This window comes from Pelobates fuscus, chromosome 1 (genome assembly GCF_036172605.1).
Source record: "Pelobates fuscus isolate aPelFus1 chromosome 1, aPelFus1.pri, whole genome shotgun sequence".
Taxonomy (NCBI): domain Eukaryota; kingdom Metazoa; phylum Chordata; class Amphibia; order Anura; family Pelobatidae; genus Pelobates; species Pelobates fuscus.
In genome coordinates this window covers 78,647,685-78,669,208 of record NC_086317.1, presented here as the reverse complement: position 1 = coordinate 78,669,208, position 21,524 = coordinate 78,647,685, and the positions used below count along the sequence as shown (strand labels likewise).

Genomic DNA, 21,524 nt, shown 5'->3' with positions numbered 1-21,524 from the left:
CTCTGCCCGGATCCCCACCTCTGACGCTCGCCTTCAAGACTTCTCTAGGGCTGCACCTATTCTGTGGAACTCCCTTCCCTCCTCAATCAGACTTTCACCCAGCCTCCACTCCTTCAAAAAATCTTTGAAAACTCACTTCTTCGTTAAAGCGTATCAATTAAACTGTCAGCAGGCTTCTCATCCCCCACCCCATGACTACTTTCCTGCAACTGTCAAAAATTACCTACCAAGCACTCAATAAACCCTTCTCTAACAAACTATTTAATTCCCCTACTTTAACCCGTTTGTGTCACTATACCCCACTCCCTCTAGCATGTAAGCTCATTGAGCAGGGCCCTCAACCCCCTCTGTTCCTGTACGTCCAGTGGTCTGATCTCAATTATGTGTCTGTTAGTCCACCCATTGTACAGCGCTATGGAATTTGTTGGCGTTATATAAATAATAAAATAATAATAATAATAATAATAATAATGTACATAAGACTTGGTTTACAAGGCATAAATATCCTTGGGAAACAAAATAATACCGTATAAGGAAGCATTTTCATAAGAAAGAAAATATAAAGTATAAAATTATATAGCATGACTTTTTCTCTCCCCCTGTACGCTATATACTTGCTCTGCAATGCTCTATTTAGTTTACTACACAATTTCTCATAACACAGATACAATGTTAAAGGACCACTAAAGTCATCCAGTCCATTTCATCTCAATGAAGTCTGGGTGCAGTGGTCCTGTCCTCTTAAACCTGCAATGTCAAACATAGAATTTTTTTTTATAAACTGCAAGGTTTACATTGCAGGGTTAGGTCATCCTCTGGATGCTATGTGGAAGCTTGGATGCGTGTGGCACTTGCAGAGCATGCACATCGGGTCCCCAAAGTTCCTCAATGAGGAACATTGGAATGGTAATTGGCAGAGGAGGCCATGCCTTCTCCATGACTTCTGGTCACTCAGAGAGGTAAGCAGCGCTGGGTCCAGGCTCTTGATAATTAATAATTAATAATTAATTTTATTATTTTATATTACATATATATATGTTTTTTGAATAGGGGCAAGGACACTAAAGCATTTGGAAACCCCATACTGGAGAGTGCAGCCTATTCAACTCTACATATTCACTGCTGTGTTCATCACAATCAGCTATGCAGAAGCCGATAAAGTTTATTAATAGGCTATAAAGTTGGCAATTTGAGGCTGTTTCTATGCTACAAAATGTTACTGTTAGTGACTGATAATTAGTGCTTGTTGTTACATTTTAATGTCTCTGCTAATGCCAGGTTTCTATGCTATATGGTCCAAAGCTACCATCAGGACAAATGTAATTGCTAATTCAGTCAATATTATGTCTTTAACTTGCATTAAGCTGGAAAAGACAATATAACAACTGCAAAATGTTTAAATTACCTACAGAAAAAAGGCATTTATTCCAGTTATAAGTACAATAAAAGACACACACGATGGACCCATAAACCACTTTAGCTTGCTGAAATGCTTTATGTGTGATTAGTGTGTCCTTTTTTTTTTCATTTTAAAAAATTGCAGATTTTAATAGAAATTGGCACTTTTATAAATTAACCTTGTTGCACCCCCTAGCTGTCCATCAGGTCCTATGACTTGCTGTTTTATTTAGCTCAGTGGAACTACTTTCAAAAGGTACCAATTTCACAGAGCACCTGCCTTGCAAAGGCTTCTCACTGAGCGACATTGAAATATCTTTGATTGGACAGACACAGAAAGTTTGGGCTGGGGAAGACAAAGAGGACTTGTAAATTCTGCAGATAAGAGAACTGCGGCTTTTGCAAGATGTTTTTAGATATAACCCCAATAAAAAATGCATAGTTAAATTTGTGCACGTTGTCATTGGGTGTATATCTATTAAATTTTGATTTTTGGATTTTTTTTTTTATTGCGGCAGTTTAGTGCCCCTTTAAGCAACAAAGACTATATATAAGCTAAAAAAAAAAATCCTTTAAAACTAAACCTGAGTAATATGTACATGAAAATGCAATTTGCCTTTGAAGAGTGCAAAACAGAATTTGGCTAAATATTTTCACATAAATTTTCAAATGCACAAGATATGATGCAGGTTTATAAACCCACCTGTGGCCCAGGAATGCCCATTGGTCCAGAGAGTCCTCTTGGTCCAGAAGGTCCTAATTAAATTATAAAAAAAAATCTGTTAACTGGTATAAAAAGGTATTATTGAATTAAAACTAAAAATACTCTATTCAGCTATTCACCAAGACTAAACCGTTTTCATCTGTAATATTGATATCCGAATTGGTAGCTGGAAAAGTTTAACCAATAATTGCAATAACTCTAAAAAACCAATTAGTGGCAGCATGATACCTATCAAGAACCAAACCACATCTTTATTCCACCTCAGGTTCCCTGGCTATATGAGGCTGTATACCAATGATGGGTTTTGAGTTACTCAGTAAACTATCATTTTTCAAAGAAAGTAATGTGAGTCATAGCTGCCACTTTAATAGATAGCAAAGTGACAGAAGCTCTGAATTTGGAGAAATCTAAAAAAGACAGAGGGAGACAAGTAAGTTGTGTCAGCTAGGGATATATAACTTGATATGTGAGTGCAATTTATTGGCAATTTTAGAGTATTTATTAGACATGTGCAATTATTTTAGTTCCGAATGTAAATTCGGACAAATGCCGGCAATTCAGACATTCAGGTGCTTCCGACTCTCTGAATTGCCGAAGTGCCGAATTTCAGAAGTACTGAACCGAATTGCCAAAGTGTCAAATTCCCGAATTTCAGAAGTGCCTATCCGAACTGAATTGCCAAAGTGCCGAATTTCGGAAGTGCCGAAGTGCTTAGGATTTCTGAAAAGTGGAAAAACAAGAGAGGGAGGGAAAATTACGTGAATGATGACAGGAATCTAGACCAATAAGCTAATTCCTGACACTGGGAGCCCTATAGATGTGTAAGTGGCTGTGGTGGTAGTCCGGGCACCTAACCCTACCCCTACCCTGACCATACCTCTAACCCTACCCTAACTCTAGGGGTAGGGTTAGGGGCAAGAGTATAAAACATAAAAAAAGATCATTTTTTGTTGAAAAACTGTACCAGCTAATATCTGAATCAGATGAGAATGGGAAGTTACAAAAAGTAAAAGTTTAATTTTACATAAATGTAAAACAGCAGGTCTTTGCAGCCACTGATGGTAAGAAATTAGATTTCTACCAGGCACTTCTTCGAAATAAAGTTCTATTTCAAGCAAGAGTAGAGCTTCTTTCAAACATAGCAACAAGTGACTTTGTAAGGTAAAATAATGTAGCCATTATCAAACTGACTCTAAAAACGCACATTGCAGTTAAATCAAAACCAGGAACTTTGAAGCATTGACAAAAAGAAATATGTGTTTTCAGGTAGCTAAATTTAAAGGGACACTATAGTCACCTGAACAACTTTAGCCTAATGAAGCACTTTCGGTGTATAGAACATGCCCCTGCAGCCTCACTGCTCAATCCTCTGCCATTTAGAAGTTAAATCCCTTTGTTTATGAACCCTAGTCACACCTCCGTGCATGTGACTTGCACAGACTTCCATAAACACTTCCTGTAAAGAGAGCCCTATTTAGGCTTTCTTTATTGCAAGTTCTGTTTAATTAAGATTTTCTTATCCCCTGCTATGTTAATAGCTTGCTAGACCCTGCAAGAGCCTCCTGTATGTGATTAAAGTTCAATTTAGAGATTGAGATACAATTATTTAAGGTAAATTACATCTGTTTGAAAGTGAAACCAGTTTTTTTTTTCATGCAGGCTCTGTCAATCATAGCCAGGGGAGGTGTGGCTAGGGCTGCATAAACAGAAACAAAGTGATTTAACTCCTAAATGACAGTGAGTTGAGCAGGGAATGATCTATACACTAAAACTGCTTTATTTAGCTAAAGTAATTTAGGTGACTATAGTGTTCCTTTAAGTATACACAAACATTTACTTTTGACAGAGTCATTGCTGCTTTAATCTACTTGCATTGTACAGATTTGTAGATATATATTGTTTGCTTAAAGGGAATTTCTATATACAAAAATGTATATATTTGAAGGCATATAATTAACAGTTGCAAAAAACTATGCATTTGCAAATATTTCCCAAATCCCCAAAAAGTATCTTTTATTAGCTGCAAAACTGGCCTCTGCAGCTAATGAAGAGTCATACTTCCTTGCTTATACTGAGTATTGTTCAATAAAATGTTTCTCATAGAGAAGCGATAAGGACAAATATAAATATTCTCTTTGACATGATCTGTCTTATTCAGATTAAGGGATTTGTCTAAAAATATTCTGATGTGGGACTGTATTAGTTCAAGTGCTGTTTTTAGGTATTACTTTGTTTTTATCCATTGAATTGGTGACTACGTTAGACAAAAAATCTTGTCAGGCTCAGCCAACTACTGAATGAGGTTGATTGCTGTTATATTGCACATGTACTATTTAGCAAGTTGTTGCCGTACGATTACTTCAGATGTATAGCAAAAAACAGGTTACAAGAGAGTACCCAGAACGGACAACAGCTCAAATAGCATGCCCTTCGGTGGGTCCCTGCTCAGATCTCAAGCTGGTTTTAGCTCATCTTGTGCCATTACAAAAAGAACCAGGGAAATTTGCATATCCTACTGATCCAACCCAAAAGGGCAGTGCAGATCCAAAATGCAGGCCTGCTCTCTCTGCACGGAGACACAGCAACACCAGACAATAGTTTCAACCTTGTTAGGCTTCGTCAGTGAGGTATAGCCGATATCTCTCCAGGTACCGTGAGCAAGGGGTCCACGTATGGATTACCCTTTAAGCTTAGGGAGAGCAAAAAAAACAGGTTGCTAGAGAGTACTGAGAATGGACAACAGCTCAATTAGCTTGCCCTTCGGTGGGTCCTTGCTGAGTTCTAAAGCTGGTTTTAGCTCATCTTGTGCCATTACAAAAAGAACCAGGGTCAAATGATCGTCTGGGGTTGCTGTATCTCTTGTGCAGAGAGAGCTGGCCTACATTTAGAATCTGAAACACCCTTTTTGGGTGGGATCAGTCTGATATGCAAATGCCTTGCTTTTCTTTGTAATAGATGAGCTAAAACTAGCTCAAGATCTGAGCATCCTAGGTATTCTCTTGCACCCTGTTTTTTTTTTTTCTTTACTTTAAACATTTCGGAACACAATAAAACTTATAGTTTAACTCCAACCAATCTCAACTAAAACTCACTGAGCATAATAGTGGTTGTAGTCCAGCAGAGGCAAGCAATTTCTTGTCTAGGTTTGACGGGAGATACATAACTAGCTTGTGTTTTTTTAAATTGTATTTTATTTTATCTCTGCGCCTATGAGGAGCAGAGATTTAAAAAAACAAAAAACAAAAGAGAACTGATGTATGCTCTTCCTTTGTCAGGGAGTTACAGGGTTCTCCAAACTCTGGCACTCCAGATTGTGTTGAACTACAACTCCCATGATTCTCTGTCTATCTATGGCAATCAAATAATCATGGGAGTTGTAGTTCAGCAACATCTGAGTTAGAGAGTGTGTTTACTTAAGAACCAACAGCAAGAGCTTTGATATTGTGGGACGGATTCTCATAGCAGAGTAAGCGTTTACTCTGCTTATTGAATAGCAACTTTCCTTTAGACCTCAACAGAGGAATTGCTATTCAGTAAGAAGAGTAAACCTTTTCTCTGCTAAGAGAATCTAGCCCAGCTTGTGCCATTTATCCAGCCATAGGAAGTCTGTCCAAGGCATCTCAGCTTAGCATGCTGTGTGTGCCTCGTGTGTACCAGAGGCAAAAGTTGAACAAAACTCATAATTCAAGCAAGAGCTGGTTGATTGTAGCCCAAGGAGGTAGCGCTACACAAAGAAAATAAATGTATTTATCTGTAGAATCCATCATTTAAAAAAATAAATAAATGCAGCAGAGACAAGGTAACTGAAACATTACTGCTTCAGTAATATAGAGTGGTTGTGGTACCTAAAGTCTATTATATATAGATTATAATTAGGAACAGCCCAAATTCCTTTGATGCTATAAGTAGCTGCATATGGGGGTCCTAAACGTAAGAATAAGATATTCATTAGAATGGAGGGAGATTTTTTTTAAAGAATGTTTTCTAATAGCCACATTAAATACAAAACAAATAACAATTTAAGAGACCTAAATTCACCCAAATTATTCTCAGATTTAATACAAATATATCAGAAATGTATTTCCAAACAATTCTTTTGTAATTAAAGTTTTATTGGTTTCCGAAACAATTTTTTAAACTGTCCCTGACATTAAAGAAATGATTAATTCAGCACAGATGTTTCACAGTAACACATAAATTATGGAACCAAAGTACTTGGAGTACTTAACAATTCCTATTAACAAATATGAAACCAAACATAACTAACTTCTCATGAGAAAATGGGGAAAAAATAACTATATCAATGATATCCAAGATTAGAAGCAAAGTCACAAGGTGAGACTAACAATACGGTGCTACTGTTTCTTATAAAGAACACTATAGGCATACAGACCACTTCAATGTTTTCTTTGCAAAGATACCAGGCCACTAGTGGCTGTCAATATGACAGCCACTGGAGGCACTTCTGTGGAATAGTGGAGTAAAACTACATGATTTCCATCAGATGGTTTAATAGAGACCACCTGTTTGGAGCTACATGGTGTGTTGCCGTGCAATGCATGCGCAAATGCCTCCTGCTGCATTCCTATGTCAAAAAATTGGATTGGCTGAGATGATCAATTTCAAACAGCCACGGACAGAGCAGCGCGGTGTGGGAAACAAGGTAAGTAAACTCTTGAGGAGTTAACTTTTAACCCACGCAGGATAGATGGGAAATGGTGACAAAGGCAATATGTTAGGGATGTACCTTTGTATTCCTAACGCTCTAGTGTTCCTTTAAGGTTACATGCACAGGACAATAGATGGAATGTTATCTGGCATTCCATTCTATATAGTATGGTATGACCCTGTTTGCATGTGCTGTACTGCACCTGCACTGCATTCCTTTGCAGCATGTAAATACCATTAGCCATATGGTAATGTTTTATTACTACCACTTCAATCACTAGTTTCCTCCAAATAATTTATTTTTTGTAATTATTATTGGTGTATAATTTGAAACAGAGACCTGGCACTGCTCAATTTTTAGCTCTGGGAAACAGAACATTTCCCAAATATTAACTCTCTATGTAATCATAGTTCTCTATGTTTTATGTAAATGTTAAGTGGCAATTCTAAAGATTTCACACGCACAAAAATAACAGCTTTCTAAGTATATCTACCACTCGCTCTCACCTCTTTTGCAGGTGTAAGTTGCTTTCACTTACCTGGTGGTCCAATAGGGCCTGGTGGTCCACGAGGACCAGGAAGTCCAGACATTATTGTGTCTGTAATTGTTGACACAAGATGTGGCTCTCCATCTGTGAGGTAAAAAAGTAAAATATATATTTTTATATATATATATATATTTGGAGTAGAGGTTGTAGCTGTATTAGTCCAGTGATGCAGTTGTAAAATAACATATTCAATTAGTATCTTCTATCATATGGCAGAGGTTTAATTCCATTAATAAAGGTCAATAATTATTCATCATTAGTCAAGTACAAACAAATCAAGACTAGCAACCCAACACGAACTGAAGAGTACATATTTGCAGCATGCGTCACAATTCCCAAGAATCGATTCATTTCAGAGCATAAGTTTCACTGATATTTATATTCACATTATGTGATCTGGGAGAAAGTATATTGAGCAAAAGGGAAGCGTTTGTTAATTAAAGTCACAAATGTTTAAAACTTTAAGCACAATAATAGTAAAAACTTATGAAAATCATACTCCAAACTTGGATCCCATTACAATCTCATTTTAATGACATAACCATATATAGCTTTATATAGATGTGGCCTATCTGCAATTCTAAATAACTGACAAATACCAGTAAGTAGAACCAAACTAAAGGCTTATATATATATATATATATACATACACTTGCTTTTCTATGGACCATTGTCCTTACGTGGTCTCAAAGCTCGTGAACCCGTTATTGTTTCTGTTCCTGTTTCTTGTTATTTTACCCTGTATTTTACCTAGTGTTATCCCTGTGTACGCTACATTGATACGCTGGCTACATTCATCCTGTGCCTGTATAGTGTACCAGACCACGACTATGAGTGATCATGATATATTCCTGTTTCTGCATGTGTACAAGACCAAGCGTGTTGACCTCAAGTTTCCACAGATTGTTGACTTGTATCATGCTGAGGATCCCAACGTGTTGTGACATTATCTCTGTTATGTTGAAGGAATAATACTAAATATGTTCTAAACATGGAGATAAATTCACATTTCCTATTATGACTATTATTACTCATTTCATTGGTCATCCTCAGAGGTTCTGAAGGACTGTTCTGACTCTTCTAAAAATAGAAACTACTAAGCAAGTGTTCTACAGTTTTCTTATTAACAAAATGAGCTAAAAGGTTTCATCATGAAGTCTGCACACAATCTCTAATATTAGTGAGTGAATAAAATTAACATTTAGTGGCTGTCCCCTAACCATCTACCATATTTTACCCATCACTCATCTCTTTATCTTATGCCACAGATGGAATTTGAATTACAAATTAAACTAAAATACTATCCATTGTACAGGTTGTTAATCCGGTCATACGTTCGTATAGCACTTCATGGTTATGGCATAATTGTTATTCGTCCAAAAACGAATGCACAAGTCTAGTTGATGCAAGAATGACACCGAAGAAGCTAAAAGGGAAAATGATGCCCAGCTATGGCGTCAATAAATGACACAGGACAGGATTGGAGCATCCCGTGTTACATCAGCTAAAGGAAAAGTCATTGCTGGACATTGAACAGAATTGGTAGTTATTATGACAGGTGTTTAGTGTATAAACCCCAAAAAGCAAGCATCTTTTCTAACTTGGTGTGTATGTTAATTAGGATTTATTTGTTTTTCATTTACTTCCAGCCTTAGGAATTCAGTAATATTGATATACTTGTTGCCATAAAGCATTCATTTTCACTTAGGTATGCCTGAAATGTTTGCTTTAACTGCTAACACATTGTCCCAATTTTTGTCTGCTAATGCAGTTTTTCATTGTTTTCCCATTGTTAAATGGAATATGTAGTACTGTTATTATTAACCAAAATCTAGCCTTTAACTGAATCAATGCTTTCCTTTCGGGAATGTGAAGTTAAACTCCATGAAAATGCTGGAAGCGTGACTGTAGGGTAGACAGCCACTAGAGGCAGTCTTAACCCTGCAATGAAAACATGTAAATGTAAATGATGTTAACTAGCAATTTCTCTAATACTACAATGTTTTAAGTTGCAGGGTTAAGGGGACAGGTAAATGCACCCAGACCACTTCAAAGAGATGAAGTGGTCTGGGTGCCTATAGTGTCCTTTTAAAGTCGGTGGTTGGAATTTAAATGTGATCGTGTTTTCCCATTGTAACACCCTTTCTCACACTCTTGGCTTTATTTCTCAAACTAAACACTTAAAGGGATACTCCAGGCACCCAGACCACTTCTACCTATTGGAGTGGTCTGGGTGCCAACTCCCATCACATTTAACCCTGCAAATTTAATTATTTAAATTTTTCTAAACTGTAATATTTACCTTGCAGGGTTATGTCCTCCTCTAGTGGATGTCTATTAGACAGCCACTAGAGGTACTTCCGTGTTCTTAGAACACGAAAAGTTTCTTAAGTGACGCTGGACGTTCTCACACTATGTGAGGACCTCCAGCGTCGCCGAAATCCTCATAGGAAAGCATTGAATAATGCTTTCCTATGGGGAGGTCTAATGCGCGTGTGCGGCCATTGCCGCGCATGCGCATTAGGTCTCCCCCGCCGGCTAATGTCGGCGGGGGAGGAGAACAGGCGGAGCCTGAGCAAGTACCGAGTGACATCGGCACTGGACTCCGGTAAGTCACTGAAGAGGTTTTAACCCCTTCAGCAACTTGGGGTGGGAGGGAGAGGGGCACTACAGGGTCCTGCAGTGCCAGGAAAAAGGATATGTTTTCCTGGCACTAGAGATTGTTGACTTGTATCCCTTTAAACTGAACCTTTTTTTGTAAGGGGAACTAGGCATACATGTTCCAGTCGTGCCTTGACAAACTCAAGTCACGCCATGTTAGAGAGTCCCACCATTTTTTTTTCTTTTCACTCCGTTACTCCTGAGGATATTTATTTGTTCATTTTGTTCCAGTAGGTTTCCCTATCATTGAAACCCTCTGCATAAATCACAGATTATAAGCCAGAATGATATGCCCTAACATGCAAGCCCGAGACAGATAGAACGATAGCGCATACTATCGGCCCTTAGGGTGGTCGTAGTCAGAATAGCGAAGGTCAGGAGTACAGGGAGACAATAATGCAAGGAAATAGATCCAAGGTCAGGATAACAGATTTCAGTGTAGTCTGGATAAACCAATAGTAAGGCAGGTGAATGACATGCAGGAGAGATTTGGACCTAAAAAAGGTTTTAAAGAGTATAAAATATATATATTTTAATTTCAGTGTTTGGGGAAAAAACAGTCGGTGCTTAGCAGATGAGCAGACATATTAAGAATACTCATACAATTGTTTCTGTCTTTTTTACTTAAAAGATTGTTATAGATTTTTTTCCAGCTGGTTGTAAACTACTGAAAACAAATATAGTCAAGATTTTCCTTTACAACTGAAAGAAAATGATTAAATTACCTGGCACTTACAGTTATAGACACATAAAAGTAGTTTAGATTTGCTGTGATCCTCACTGGTTACGTTGTATGGAAAATATTTTAAGGAAAAACAAACTAATTAACTTAAACAGTATTCTTTGTTTAATTTTTTATTTTATTTTTTTTGCTGCTTCATCCACAATCTCTTTGCAGACGACTTTTTTTTCACCAAAGAATTGCAAAATAATTGAGCATTCCTATCCAGCTCCAGTCTGAATTAAGATCTGTTTTATGAACTGTCAACTAAAATGTATTCAGGTTTTATAAACACTTACATTACATATTAAACTATCAGTAGATAATCCAGTGCAGATTTTGTATATGGAACTGAATGTCTGATGTCTATATCTCATGCTATGGCTCCCCCTACTGTACAGATTTGATGCAGCTGTTTTTTTTGTTTAGTTTTTTGAAGGGGTTACTCCGTGCATCATAACCACTACAGTCCACTGTAATGGTTTTTATGCCTGAAGTACACTGACCTTATTTCCTTTAATGAGCACATAATGTTTCTATGGTTTACCATCCTACCTGGTCATGCTTGGTGTCGAGGGTCCTCTCTTGCTGGCTGTGATGTACATCCAACTTCTGAAGAGTTGCAGAAGATGGATGCCAGTCCTGTTGGCCATTCTTTGGGTAAAAGCATCAGTTGACAACTCTCAGCAAATGAGTGCAACTCTGTTCATATAAATATAATGATGCCCAAATGACGCTGTCAGAGGTGTCCAACTCTTTCCACACTCATGTCCTATAACTTCATTTTAAAGCTCCACCCATCCCTAGTAACGCCAAACTATACTTTAAACGCAACATTGATACATATACTGTACATATTAACACATATACACTATAATAATAATAATAACTAGTATTCTCCCAGTCGGACTCAAAGCGGTTTTCAGCAAACGCTCTTGGAATTAACCAAATTGGCAGCTGAATAGTAATAGATGTTATTACAGGGAGTGCAGAATTATTAGGCAAATGAGTATTTTGACCACATCGTCCTCTTTATGCATGTTGTCTTACTCCAAGCTGTATAGGCTCGAAAGCCTACTACCAATTAAGCATATTAGGTGATGTGCATCTCTGTAATGAGAAGGGGTGTGGTCTAATGACATCAACACCCTATATCAGGTGTGCATAATTATTAGGCAACTTCCTTTCCTTTGGCAAAATGGGTCAAAAGAAGGACTTGACAGGCTCAGAAAAGTCAAAAATAGTGAGATATCTTGCAGAGGGATGCAGCACTCTTAAAATTGCAAAGCTTCTGAAGCGTGATCATCGAACAATCAAGCGTTTCATTCAAAATAGTCAACAGGGTCGCAAGAAGCGTGTGGAGAAACCAAGGAGCAAAATAACTGCCCATGAACTGAGAAAAGTCAAGCGTGCAGCTGCCAAGATGCCACTTGCCACCAGTTTGGCCATATTTCAGAGCTGCAACATCACTGGAGTGCCCAAAAGCACAAGGTGTGCAATACTCAGATACATGACCAAGGTAAGAAAGGCTGAAAGATGACCACCACTGAACAAGACACACAAGCTGAAACGTCAAGACTGGGCCAAGAAATATCTCAAGACTGATTTTTCTAAGGTTTTATGGACTGATGAAATGAGAGTGAGTCTTGATGGGCCAGATGGATGGATTGGTAAAGGGCAGAGAGCTCCAGTCCGACTCAGACGCCAGCAAGGTGGAGGTGGAGTACTGGTTTGGGCTGGTATCATCAAAGATGAGCTTGTGGGGCCTTTTCGGGTTGAGGATGGAGTCAAGCTCAACTCCCAGTCCTACTGACAGTTTCTGGAAGACACCTTCTTCAAGCAGTGGTACAGGAAGTCTGCATCCTTCAAGAAAAACATGATTTTCATGCAGGACAATGCTCCATCACACGCGTCCAAGTACTCCACAGCGTGGCTGGCAAGAAAGGGTATAAAAGAAGAAAATCTAATGACATGGCCTCCTTGTTCACCTGATCTGAACCCCATTGAGAACCTGTGGTCCATCATCAAATGTGAGATTTACAAGGAGGGAAAACAGTACACCTCTCTGAACAGTGTCTGGGAGGCTGTGGTTGCTGTTGCACGCAATGTTGATGGTGAACAGATCAAAACACTGACAGAATCCATGGATGGCAGGCTTTTGAGTGTCCTTGCAAAGAAAGGTGGCTATATTGGTCACTGATTTGTTTTTGTTATGTTTTTGAATGTCAGAAATGTATATTTGTGAATGTTGAGATGTTATATTGGTTTCACTGGTAAAAATAAATAATTGAAATGGGTATATATTTGTTTTTTGTTAAGTTGCCTAATAATTATGCACAGTAATAGTCACCTGCACACACAGATATCCCCCTGCAATAGCTATAACTAAAAACAAACTAAAAACTACTTCCAAAAATATTCAGCTTTGATATTAATGAGTTTTTGGTAATGAGTTTTTGGGTTCATTGAGAACATGGTTGTTGTTCAATAATAAAATGAATCCTCAAAAATACAACTTGCCTAATAATTCTGCACTCCCTGTATTACCCAATTAATGGTACTAATTTTATCGATCTGAGTTGACCCTGCCGGGATTTGAACCTGTGACCTTGCAGCTACCTTACCGGCACATTATAGGGGAAATGTCCCTTCCCAGTTGTGAAGGAGTTCCCTGTACCCCGGTTGCGTACCTCCGCCAAGGGTCTGTTTCCTAGCTGTGGCTGGATAGGGGAACTAGCTCTGCTCGCTCCCAGGCACTGGACGGCCCTCAGTCCTGGGAGTCAAAGTCTTTACAAGGACTTTCCCTGCTGCATCCACCACCAGCTGCAACAAGCTGGCACAGGGATTAACCCTTTCTTCCCCCCAGTAACTGGACAAGACTTAGTTCTGGAGGTTACAACACTGACAATCCTTTATTGGTAAACACAGCTTTTATGCATATACCCCCACAGGGGGTCTCCACTCTTTCAATACACTTTCCTTTGTCCAAGGCAGGAGAGGGGGATGGTTTATAGATAACCATCTCCCACTCTGTGAGATACCAACAGGTCACAGTTACATACATTAAAACATAAAACATATTACACAAGGGGGGGGGACTTAGGGGCTCTGCGCCCCGGGAAGGGAAGGGGTCACACATATAAAACATATGTCCTTGGATAGCTCCGAGTCCCAACTCGGATCCCTGAAAATACCGGGAATATTGGATGTACATCTGTACATCCCCGAAATTAGTTGCTTGGTTTAGTCTGGCAAATTCAAACTTTGCGCCTAAACCAAGCAACAGCCAATCCAGAAAAAGAGCGCGAACCAAATTGCGCCAATCAGAACTCAGGGAGGAGAGGGGCAATCAGGAGAAAGGGCGCAAAACCATATTTCAATAGGCGCTCCTTCTCTGATTGATCCCCTGCGCCCCACAGTGACCAATCAACGCTCACTCGTTCAGGAGAATGGCCAGAACCCAGTTTGAATGGGAGCTCCTTCTCCTGATTGGTCGGCATGGACTTCCAGGCAGCCAGCGGGACTCTGCGGCTGTAAAGCCGACTCACAGCCCCTGGGGCTCGTGCTTCTCTCCGGTGGACACCTCCACTTATATAGCCCTGTGGAGAGCGCTCTCTGGGCAGCTACGAGCCTGGCCTTATAGGTCCCGGGTAGGAAGAACAGTGATTATGGAGCAGGTGGGCGATCTGAACCACCAGTACCAAAAAGTGTCCCCATCAACCTGAGGGACCCGTTCATGGAGTCCCGGTGCGAAGACCCCTAAAGGGAAGCGTCTTCTTTCGTGAAACGAATGCTCCCTCCGCATGGTGTTCGCCTATACGAAATGGCGGCCACCCAGGGGAGCAATCATTTATTACTTCCCTGGCGGTTTCACACTTATGTTGCAGGTACGAACATTCTGATTGATTGGTGAGCGCATTCTAATGGGGTACCGGGGTGGTCTACGTTCGGGAGACGAACAGGTTCCGTTTGCATGAGTGCATTAACTGGGTATATAACACGAAATACATAGAAATACATAAAAATACTTGGAAGCAGTGAGCATGGTACTCAGTGACGGCGGTCCGTCACACCAGTATCTTTACTGATCCCTATATTTAACAAATATGTATTTGTTGAGAAAAAATAAATTACATGTAGAAATCCAACCTCTTTATCCTGCAATTGGGTGCCTCCATCTTGGCTCCCTGTCAGTAATTGTTATAAGCTCTGCCCTTTGCACCTAGCAGTCAGCATAGATAGCACACAGATAAAAAGAGAAGTGAAACAATGTTTATATTTTTCCTCCTCATTTGTAATGTGTCCACTAATGGGTTTATTCACTAAAGTCAGAATGGTCAAGTACCGAATGGAGCAAAACGATCCGGCTGCATATGTGGACATTGTTCACAATATCTAACAATGTCCGGAATTCGCAATTCCGAACAGGCCTGAATTTTGAACAGATTTCAGCTGGTCAAATCTGGACCTGGGGGCTTCAAATCAGATTTAAAAAAATATACAAACTATTTGCCTGCTAGCAGCAATAGCCATTCGTCGTATATTTACTTATGTTATCTATTCATTGGAATGCCCATGTGGGAAGCAGTGGAAAATTTAAAACAGGCGATAATAAGCAGAATAAAATAATAAATAAGGTACCCCTACATTTCTTAGAGGCACATGAAGAAGATCCTTAAGGCTTGGAGTAAACTGACTAAAAACTATAGCACCCACCAAACGAGGCAGAGATAGGTTCACGAAGCTGTGACAAAGGGAATCATACTTGATTTTTAAAATAGGTACTTTGTATAAAGAGGGACTCAACCAAGATTTGGATTTGACAGCTTTTTAGTATTTTATACATTGATAATGTATATATGATATTTTCTATTTAAGAGTTACTATAACCTTTTGTGAGAGGGGGGACCTTTCTGGTGTAATTTGCAAAAGAAAGGTGCTCCCGAGGCTGAATTGCCTTTGACATCACTGGGACCATGCGTGGTTCAATCACAGGACCATTTTGCTGGCTCAAAGTGCATGCACGTGCTCCAGGCTAGTGAGTGAAGGGAGTGTACAGCACTGAGGGCTCTGCCAGCAAGGGAAAGATTTTTACATTTGTTGCCTCTGTGCACAGAATTTACATTGCCAGCCTGGAACAGAGTTCTGGGCTGCCAATATTACATGTGCTAGGAGTGCGACTAGCCCTCAGCACACAATTACAAATATCTCAGTACTGCACATACTGACTCCTACCACCATAACCACTTAATATCACTGAGTTAGTCACGGTGGTTGGAGTATCCCTATACGTGCTTTAATTAAAAAAATTAAAATTATAAAAATAGACACATTTTTTGATACTTTCCCCCTCACTTTAGTTATTTTTAAAAGAGGAGGATGCATCAAACGAATTAATACATTTAAAATTCCTAAATACCATTGTGCAAAGCTAGAGGGAGAACTTTCAAAATGGTAAAATTTTAACAACAAAAGAAAACTATGTACTGTATTTGGTTTGATGTTTAACTGCTAGGGATGTAAATGCAGGAGCACGATTTTAGTTTAGGGAGCTATCTACTAAGGCTTTTTTTTCTCAATCATTTTTTTTTAGGTTTTTATTGAGGTTTAGATTTAACATGAGTTTCAATGGTACAGCAAACATGATAACTTTGAATGTATATAAGAGTGGTGATCGTTCAAGATCCCTTAGGAAATACGCTCAGGCTTACAAAACGTGCAGGATTGCATGATTGCTACAATTTATGTGTGTTGAGTCCAGCAGCATACAGTAATAGCGACACTCCATGGATTTCAAAATAGCTACGTGCATGGCTATGGGAATACGGAAGCAGATTTTGGGCTATAAACCAAAATTTGATATCAAATACACCTGTATACTGCTTCCAGTGAAGGCACTATAAATTCTGAATACCTGACTTTGGAGGTTAACTTGTTTGTTTTTATATGTATTTGTTAATAAAAATTACTGTACCATAAGGGTTAATACGCATTGTTCCAGAATTGCTGCTTAAAGGAGGTTTGCTGTAGTGTGGCAGGTGAGGGCATATTTACTTACTTAATAAAAATAGCAACTGGGCAGTCATTGGCTGTGAAATAACGGGGGAGTGAGTAGCCTGTAGCAGAACGGGGGCTTGGGGACATAGTCTACCCATGCCCCCACCCATTGGGACTTTAAATTACATAATATGGAGTGGATAACTGTCCACTCTCCTGCTTACACCTGTGGATAGCGGGTGGGGGCTAATAAATTATAATCAACTATAGGGACATTAATGTCCTTCCTGCCTTCACCCTTGATCTATAGGTGAGGTATTCTTACTAAATGGGGCAGGGGGGACTTTGTGTTCACCTCAGCACTCACCAATCGGGAAACTGTGTGGTTATTTAGAATATAAAAGGGGAGAGCTAGTGTCCAGGCGGGTGCAATTGTGTTTCATATACAATTGCACTATATCTGTGCAAAGTCAGAGAGAGCAGGACTAACCACACAGAAGACCCAGCCAGTGAAGTGTATAATACAGTGTAGAAATGACAATAAAGTAGAACAAATAAATACATAGGCAGAGAGAACCCTCACTCTCTTGTGAGGGTCAAACAGAGTTCCATTCCAGATGTTACAAATAAGTGATACTCACTAGACTGGAGTCATAGCAGGATCATGCAGTGACCAGATACAGAAGTAAAATACATACCCTGATCCAGGGAGCATCCCAAAGTGGGCACATAAAGGGTGCACCTAAAGGAACCAGTGCCACTCAAGCTTCTCATTAAGACCATGAGGTGACACTGTATCCAGTGAACTTCTTTTTGTAATAGTATTTTTTTCTCTATTCCCTCCTCTAGTAAGTGGGGGCACCCTTTCTAATATTTAGTAGCGTAATTGAGAAACATTGTGTCTGCTTTCTCTTAAATGTTGCGCGACTGGAGTATCAGAGGTAGGGCTGCGAATTGCAGTCTTCTGCTGAGACACACCTTGCACTCGGACCTTGCACATATATAGTGCAATTGTATATATGCCTTATTACTTGAAGATTTCAGTAGAACCTTAATTGGATGTTTACAAACACGTTCTATATCCCTTTAAATGTATATATGCTTAAGTATATGCTTACTTTATTAAGGAATGATAATGTTGCTTTAACTTGTCTGTTGCTCAAAGGTTTGGTCTCTTCCACCACTTTTAGACGTTTGTTTGCTGTTATGATAGCTGTAAATGCTGTCCTGCTGTTATTTCTAGATTGTTTCATTATTATTTACCTGTTGCCTAGCAACGTAACGTGATGACAGCACGCACGAAGCACGTGACGTCTGGCGTCATCACGCACATCTCGGCCGATCCAGGAAGTGACTGGGGTCGTCTAACAAGCCAGAGTGATGGAAAGTTACTGCACATATGATCCAGCTTCTACATTTGATTACCTGGGGGTGGCACTTGTGGGTTATGTAAGCATTATTTTCTGTATATATTGTTGTTATCTTGCAAAATACTGTAGGACATTAGCATTGAGAAAGGGCTGCTGCCCGAAATGTTTGCTGTCTTAAGTTTGTCCTCAAATAAACTGCGGTAGCACCTGGGTGTGCACACTTTATACTGGATGCGCAGGACTCTTGTCTGTTTATTGTTGGTTTATTGTACACTGGCATAGTGCAGTTCCCCGACTCATGACATTTGCCCCTACAAAGGTAAGTTTTACCATCTAAAAATGCAAGTCATGCCAATAAATTACAATAGGATTTGGGTACACCGGAAATTGGCCTTTGGTCTTTTGCCTTTAACCTACTATATATTTTATATATTGATTCACAACTACATGTCTGTTCGTCCACCCATTGTAAAGCGCTGCGGAATTTGATGGCGCTATATAAATATCATAATAATAATAATAACTATTGCAATAAGGTATTTTGTGTAATTATTTGAGAGGAAATTTCCTCCTTTCTTTGCTATGTATTGAAATGTGTATAGCCAGTAGTTCTCTGCAGCAGGAAGTTACAATATTAAATGGAGCAAGTCTACATTGCCTCCTGTAAACAGTAATAATTTTAAATAGTAGCCTTAAAGCTTGGAAATTCATATTTGTACTTGGGTCCATCTTAGGATGGATTCCCTCCATCTGAAACCCAATAGATATCTCACTAACAGCTGTTTTGGGTAGGTGGCTTGATTAGAAGGTTCATCAGCCATTTCTATAGCACAAATCTCATTGAGTTTAGTGAATTTACTACCATTTATAAAATCATCAAGCTTTACGTACTTTCTCTATCTATAGTAGGCTGCAAAGAGTACAGAACTCCTTCTGGAACAGAGACGGGAATTCCTGGAGGTCCAGGTGGCCCTGGAAGGCCAGGTGGCCCAGGATTCCCAGCTTCACCAGGACGTCCTCTTGGTCCTATGGGTCCTAATATGAAATAAATAGAGGGAAGATTTATTAAACATTTTTACACCTTAAAGCAGACAGGACGTAGGTTTCACAGTTTATTAAATTTGGAAATCAAATCAGTAGCAAATTATACCTTGGTTTAATATGAAACTCTTTCACCATTTACTCATAACACGTTTGCAGTTAGTCTTCTTGTCATTTGTTACAGCTTATTGATTTTCAGTTTAATCAATTATCACATTTTCTAAAGTTGAAATGCTCTTGTAGTCATCTCTAGACATGATGCCATTTCATTGCGTTGTGGTGTGAGTTTTATAATGCAACATACAGAGTGCATTTGCCAGCAGGCTTGACAAAACTTGACAGCAGTAGCTCCACTTTTTTGTCAAGAGTATAGTCCCTACTTAGTGTTATGATATATTTTGACTATGTTGGAATTTCTGAGTATTTCATAAATATTTTTTTTTGGGGGGGAGGAGGTAAGGGACAAAGCCTATTTAAGTGTTTACATTACAAAAAAACACACACAAAAAAAAATCTGTAAAATCCTTAAAAAAGAATAAGGGATATTGTAAGCAATAAACTAATTTCTCAATGCTTTGGTTACTTGTACATATACAAGAAAGACAAATACAAGGACATACTAAATATAAATATGCATTCATATATATAAATAAAAATCAGTCTGGTCATCATCACCTTTTTTTTTTTACACAGACCTCAAAAAAACAATAAAAAAATATTACCTGGTGGACCTGCAGGACCCACTTCGCCAGCTTGCCCCCGCTCTCCTTTGGATCCAGGCAATCCCACTGGTCCAATTGACCCAGGTGGCCCAGGTAAACCTGCAATAATTACATGTTAGTTATGAAGAATTCTGATAATTCTGATATATAATTTTTCCTGTCCCATTTCAGGTTATTATTTATCATTCTTGTAACTTGCTAGATTCTCATACTAGAACGTGTAAACTCCAACTATAATTTAGGTGGAGTTTCAGTTTTAAACTACTAGACAATATAAACCAGTGGAACCAGAAGGCATGACAGTACTATTATAATGCAGTGTTTCTGCATCCAAAATGACTAGAGGTGTCACACTATTATTTCATTTTATAATTTACCAAAATATAGTTTTGGCCATTATATGATTAAAATAAAATGAAATGTTATTTGGAAAGGTTTAACCTATGCATCTTAAATTTAATGTTTTCATATACCAGGCAACATTTTTTGTTAAGACTTTACCTCGTGTTCTTGTTTCTTCAAAATCCCCTTTGGATCCTATTTAGAACAATAAAATATGCATGTATGAGTATGTTCAGAAACAATGTCTTTCCTTCAAAGAGATACCTAGCATTATTTATTTAAAAGGTTATTAAAAGAATATTTAAATAATTTACATTTTAAAATAAACATATTACCAATTATAATAAAGCTGTTTATGTCAAAATTAAAAACAAAAAATTTAATAATTTGTTCTTGTAGTGGGAACGGGGTTGACATGGCTTGAGATCTAGACCTGTCCCACCACATCATTAGTCTCTAATCCTCTGGTCCCAGAAACCACAGCAGCATTTTTTTTTTGTAGGTAAGGTGTTAAGCTCTTCCAGCTGAAGAGGCAGGTATCATCCCCCCAACTTCCTTATAAAATCACTTTTTGTCACTTCCTCAAATTTTGTAGCCAGTCCCGATTGACTGAGAGCCAACAGGCAAACAGGCTCTGTCACTGGAATCTTTGAAGTGACTAGGCTTAATCCACTGTTCGACAGGAAATTCTTCCAAGAACTCTATATTAAACTGGGAGTAGTCTTTCGCAATTCTACATTCAAATTATGGAAGGAAATGTAAAACAACACATATAACATAACAGTATGTAGAAATATATAGGCAACAGCACAATAAATAGTATAACTCTGTCACGAGGAGGTGGAGTGAGGGGAAAATCCAATAACTATATGTTCAGAAACTCAGATCATTTGTTTGACTCTCAATAAAAATACCTAAAAAAAACTAACACGACATTCTGACTGCATTGCAATATACCGTATTTTTCCGTGTATAAGACACCCCCATGTATAAGAAGACCTCTATTTTATTAGCCCAAAATTAAGAAATCAATATTTTATATATCAAATAGAGCGACTTTGATATTTTAGAGGTGACTTCTGGGGAGAACAACACACTTCTGATTCTCATGCCTCCTCTGTGCTAGGGTACTCTGTGAAGTTAATGGCTCTATAGTGCATGCTGGGAGACTACAACGCCCCCACAGGTGTGAGGGCATGCTGGGACAACACAGTAGTATTCCCCCAGCTCCCTGATCCCAATTTCCTCCCCCATAAATATAAATCAGAAATCAAGACCTACCTGAGGTGGAGCAAACCTTAATATGAAGAAAGAAAGTGCTAGTGCGCTTAA

The 21,524-nt window shown here is 38.8% G+C and overlaps 1 protein-coding gene across 1 annotated transcript in view; it reads right to left on the bottom strand.

Annotated features, from left to right (window-relative positions):
• Positions 1 to 21,524, bottom strand: part of COL26A1 (collagen type XXVI alpha 1 chain) — a 374,102-nt gene that overhangs the window by 10,361 nt on the left and 342,217 nt on the right. The window contains exons 6-10 of the mRNA XM_063444114.1: positions 20,352 to 20,387; positions 19,851 to 19,949; positions 18,979 to 19,122; positions 7,330 to 7,422; positions 2,102 to 2,154 (exon numbers count right to left, since the gene is read on the bottom strand). Coding sequence (XP_063300184.1) covers positions 2,102 to 2,154; positions 7,330 to 7,422; positions 18,979 to 19,122; positions 19,851 to 19,949; positions 20,352 to 20,387 — 425 coding nt within the window. The remainder of the gene's footprint in view (positions 1 to 2,101; positions 2,155 to 7,329; positions 7,423 to 18,978; positions 19,123 to 19,850; positions 19,950 to 20,351; positions 20,388 to 21,524) is intronic.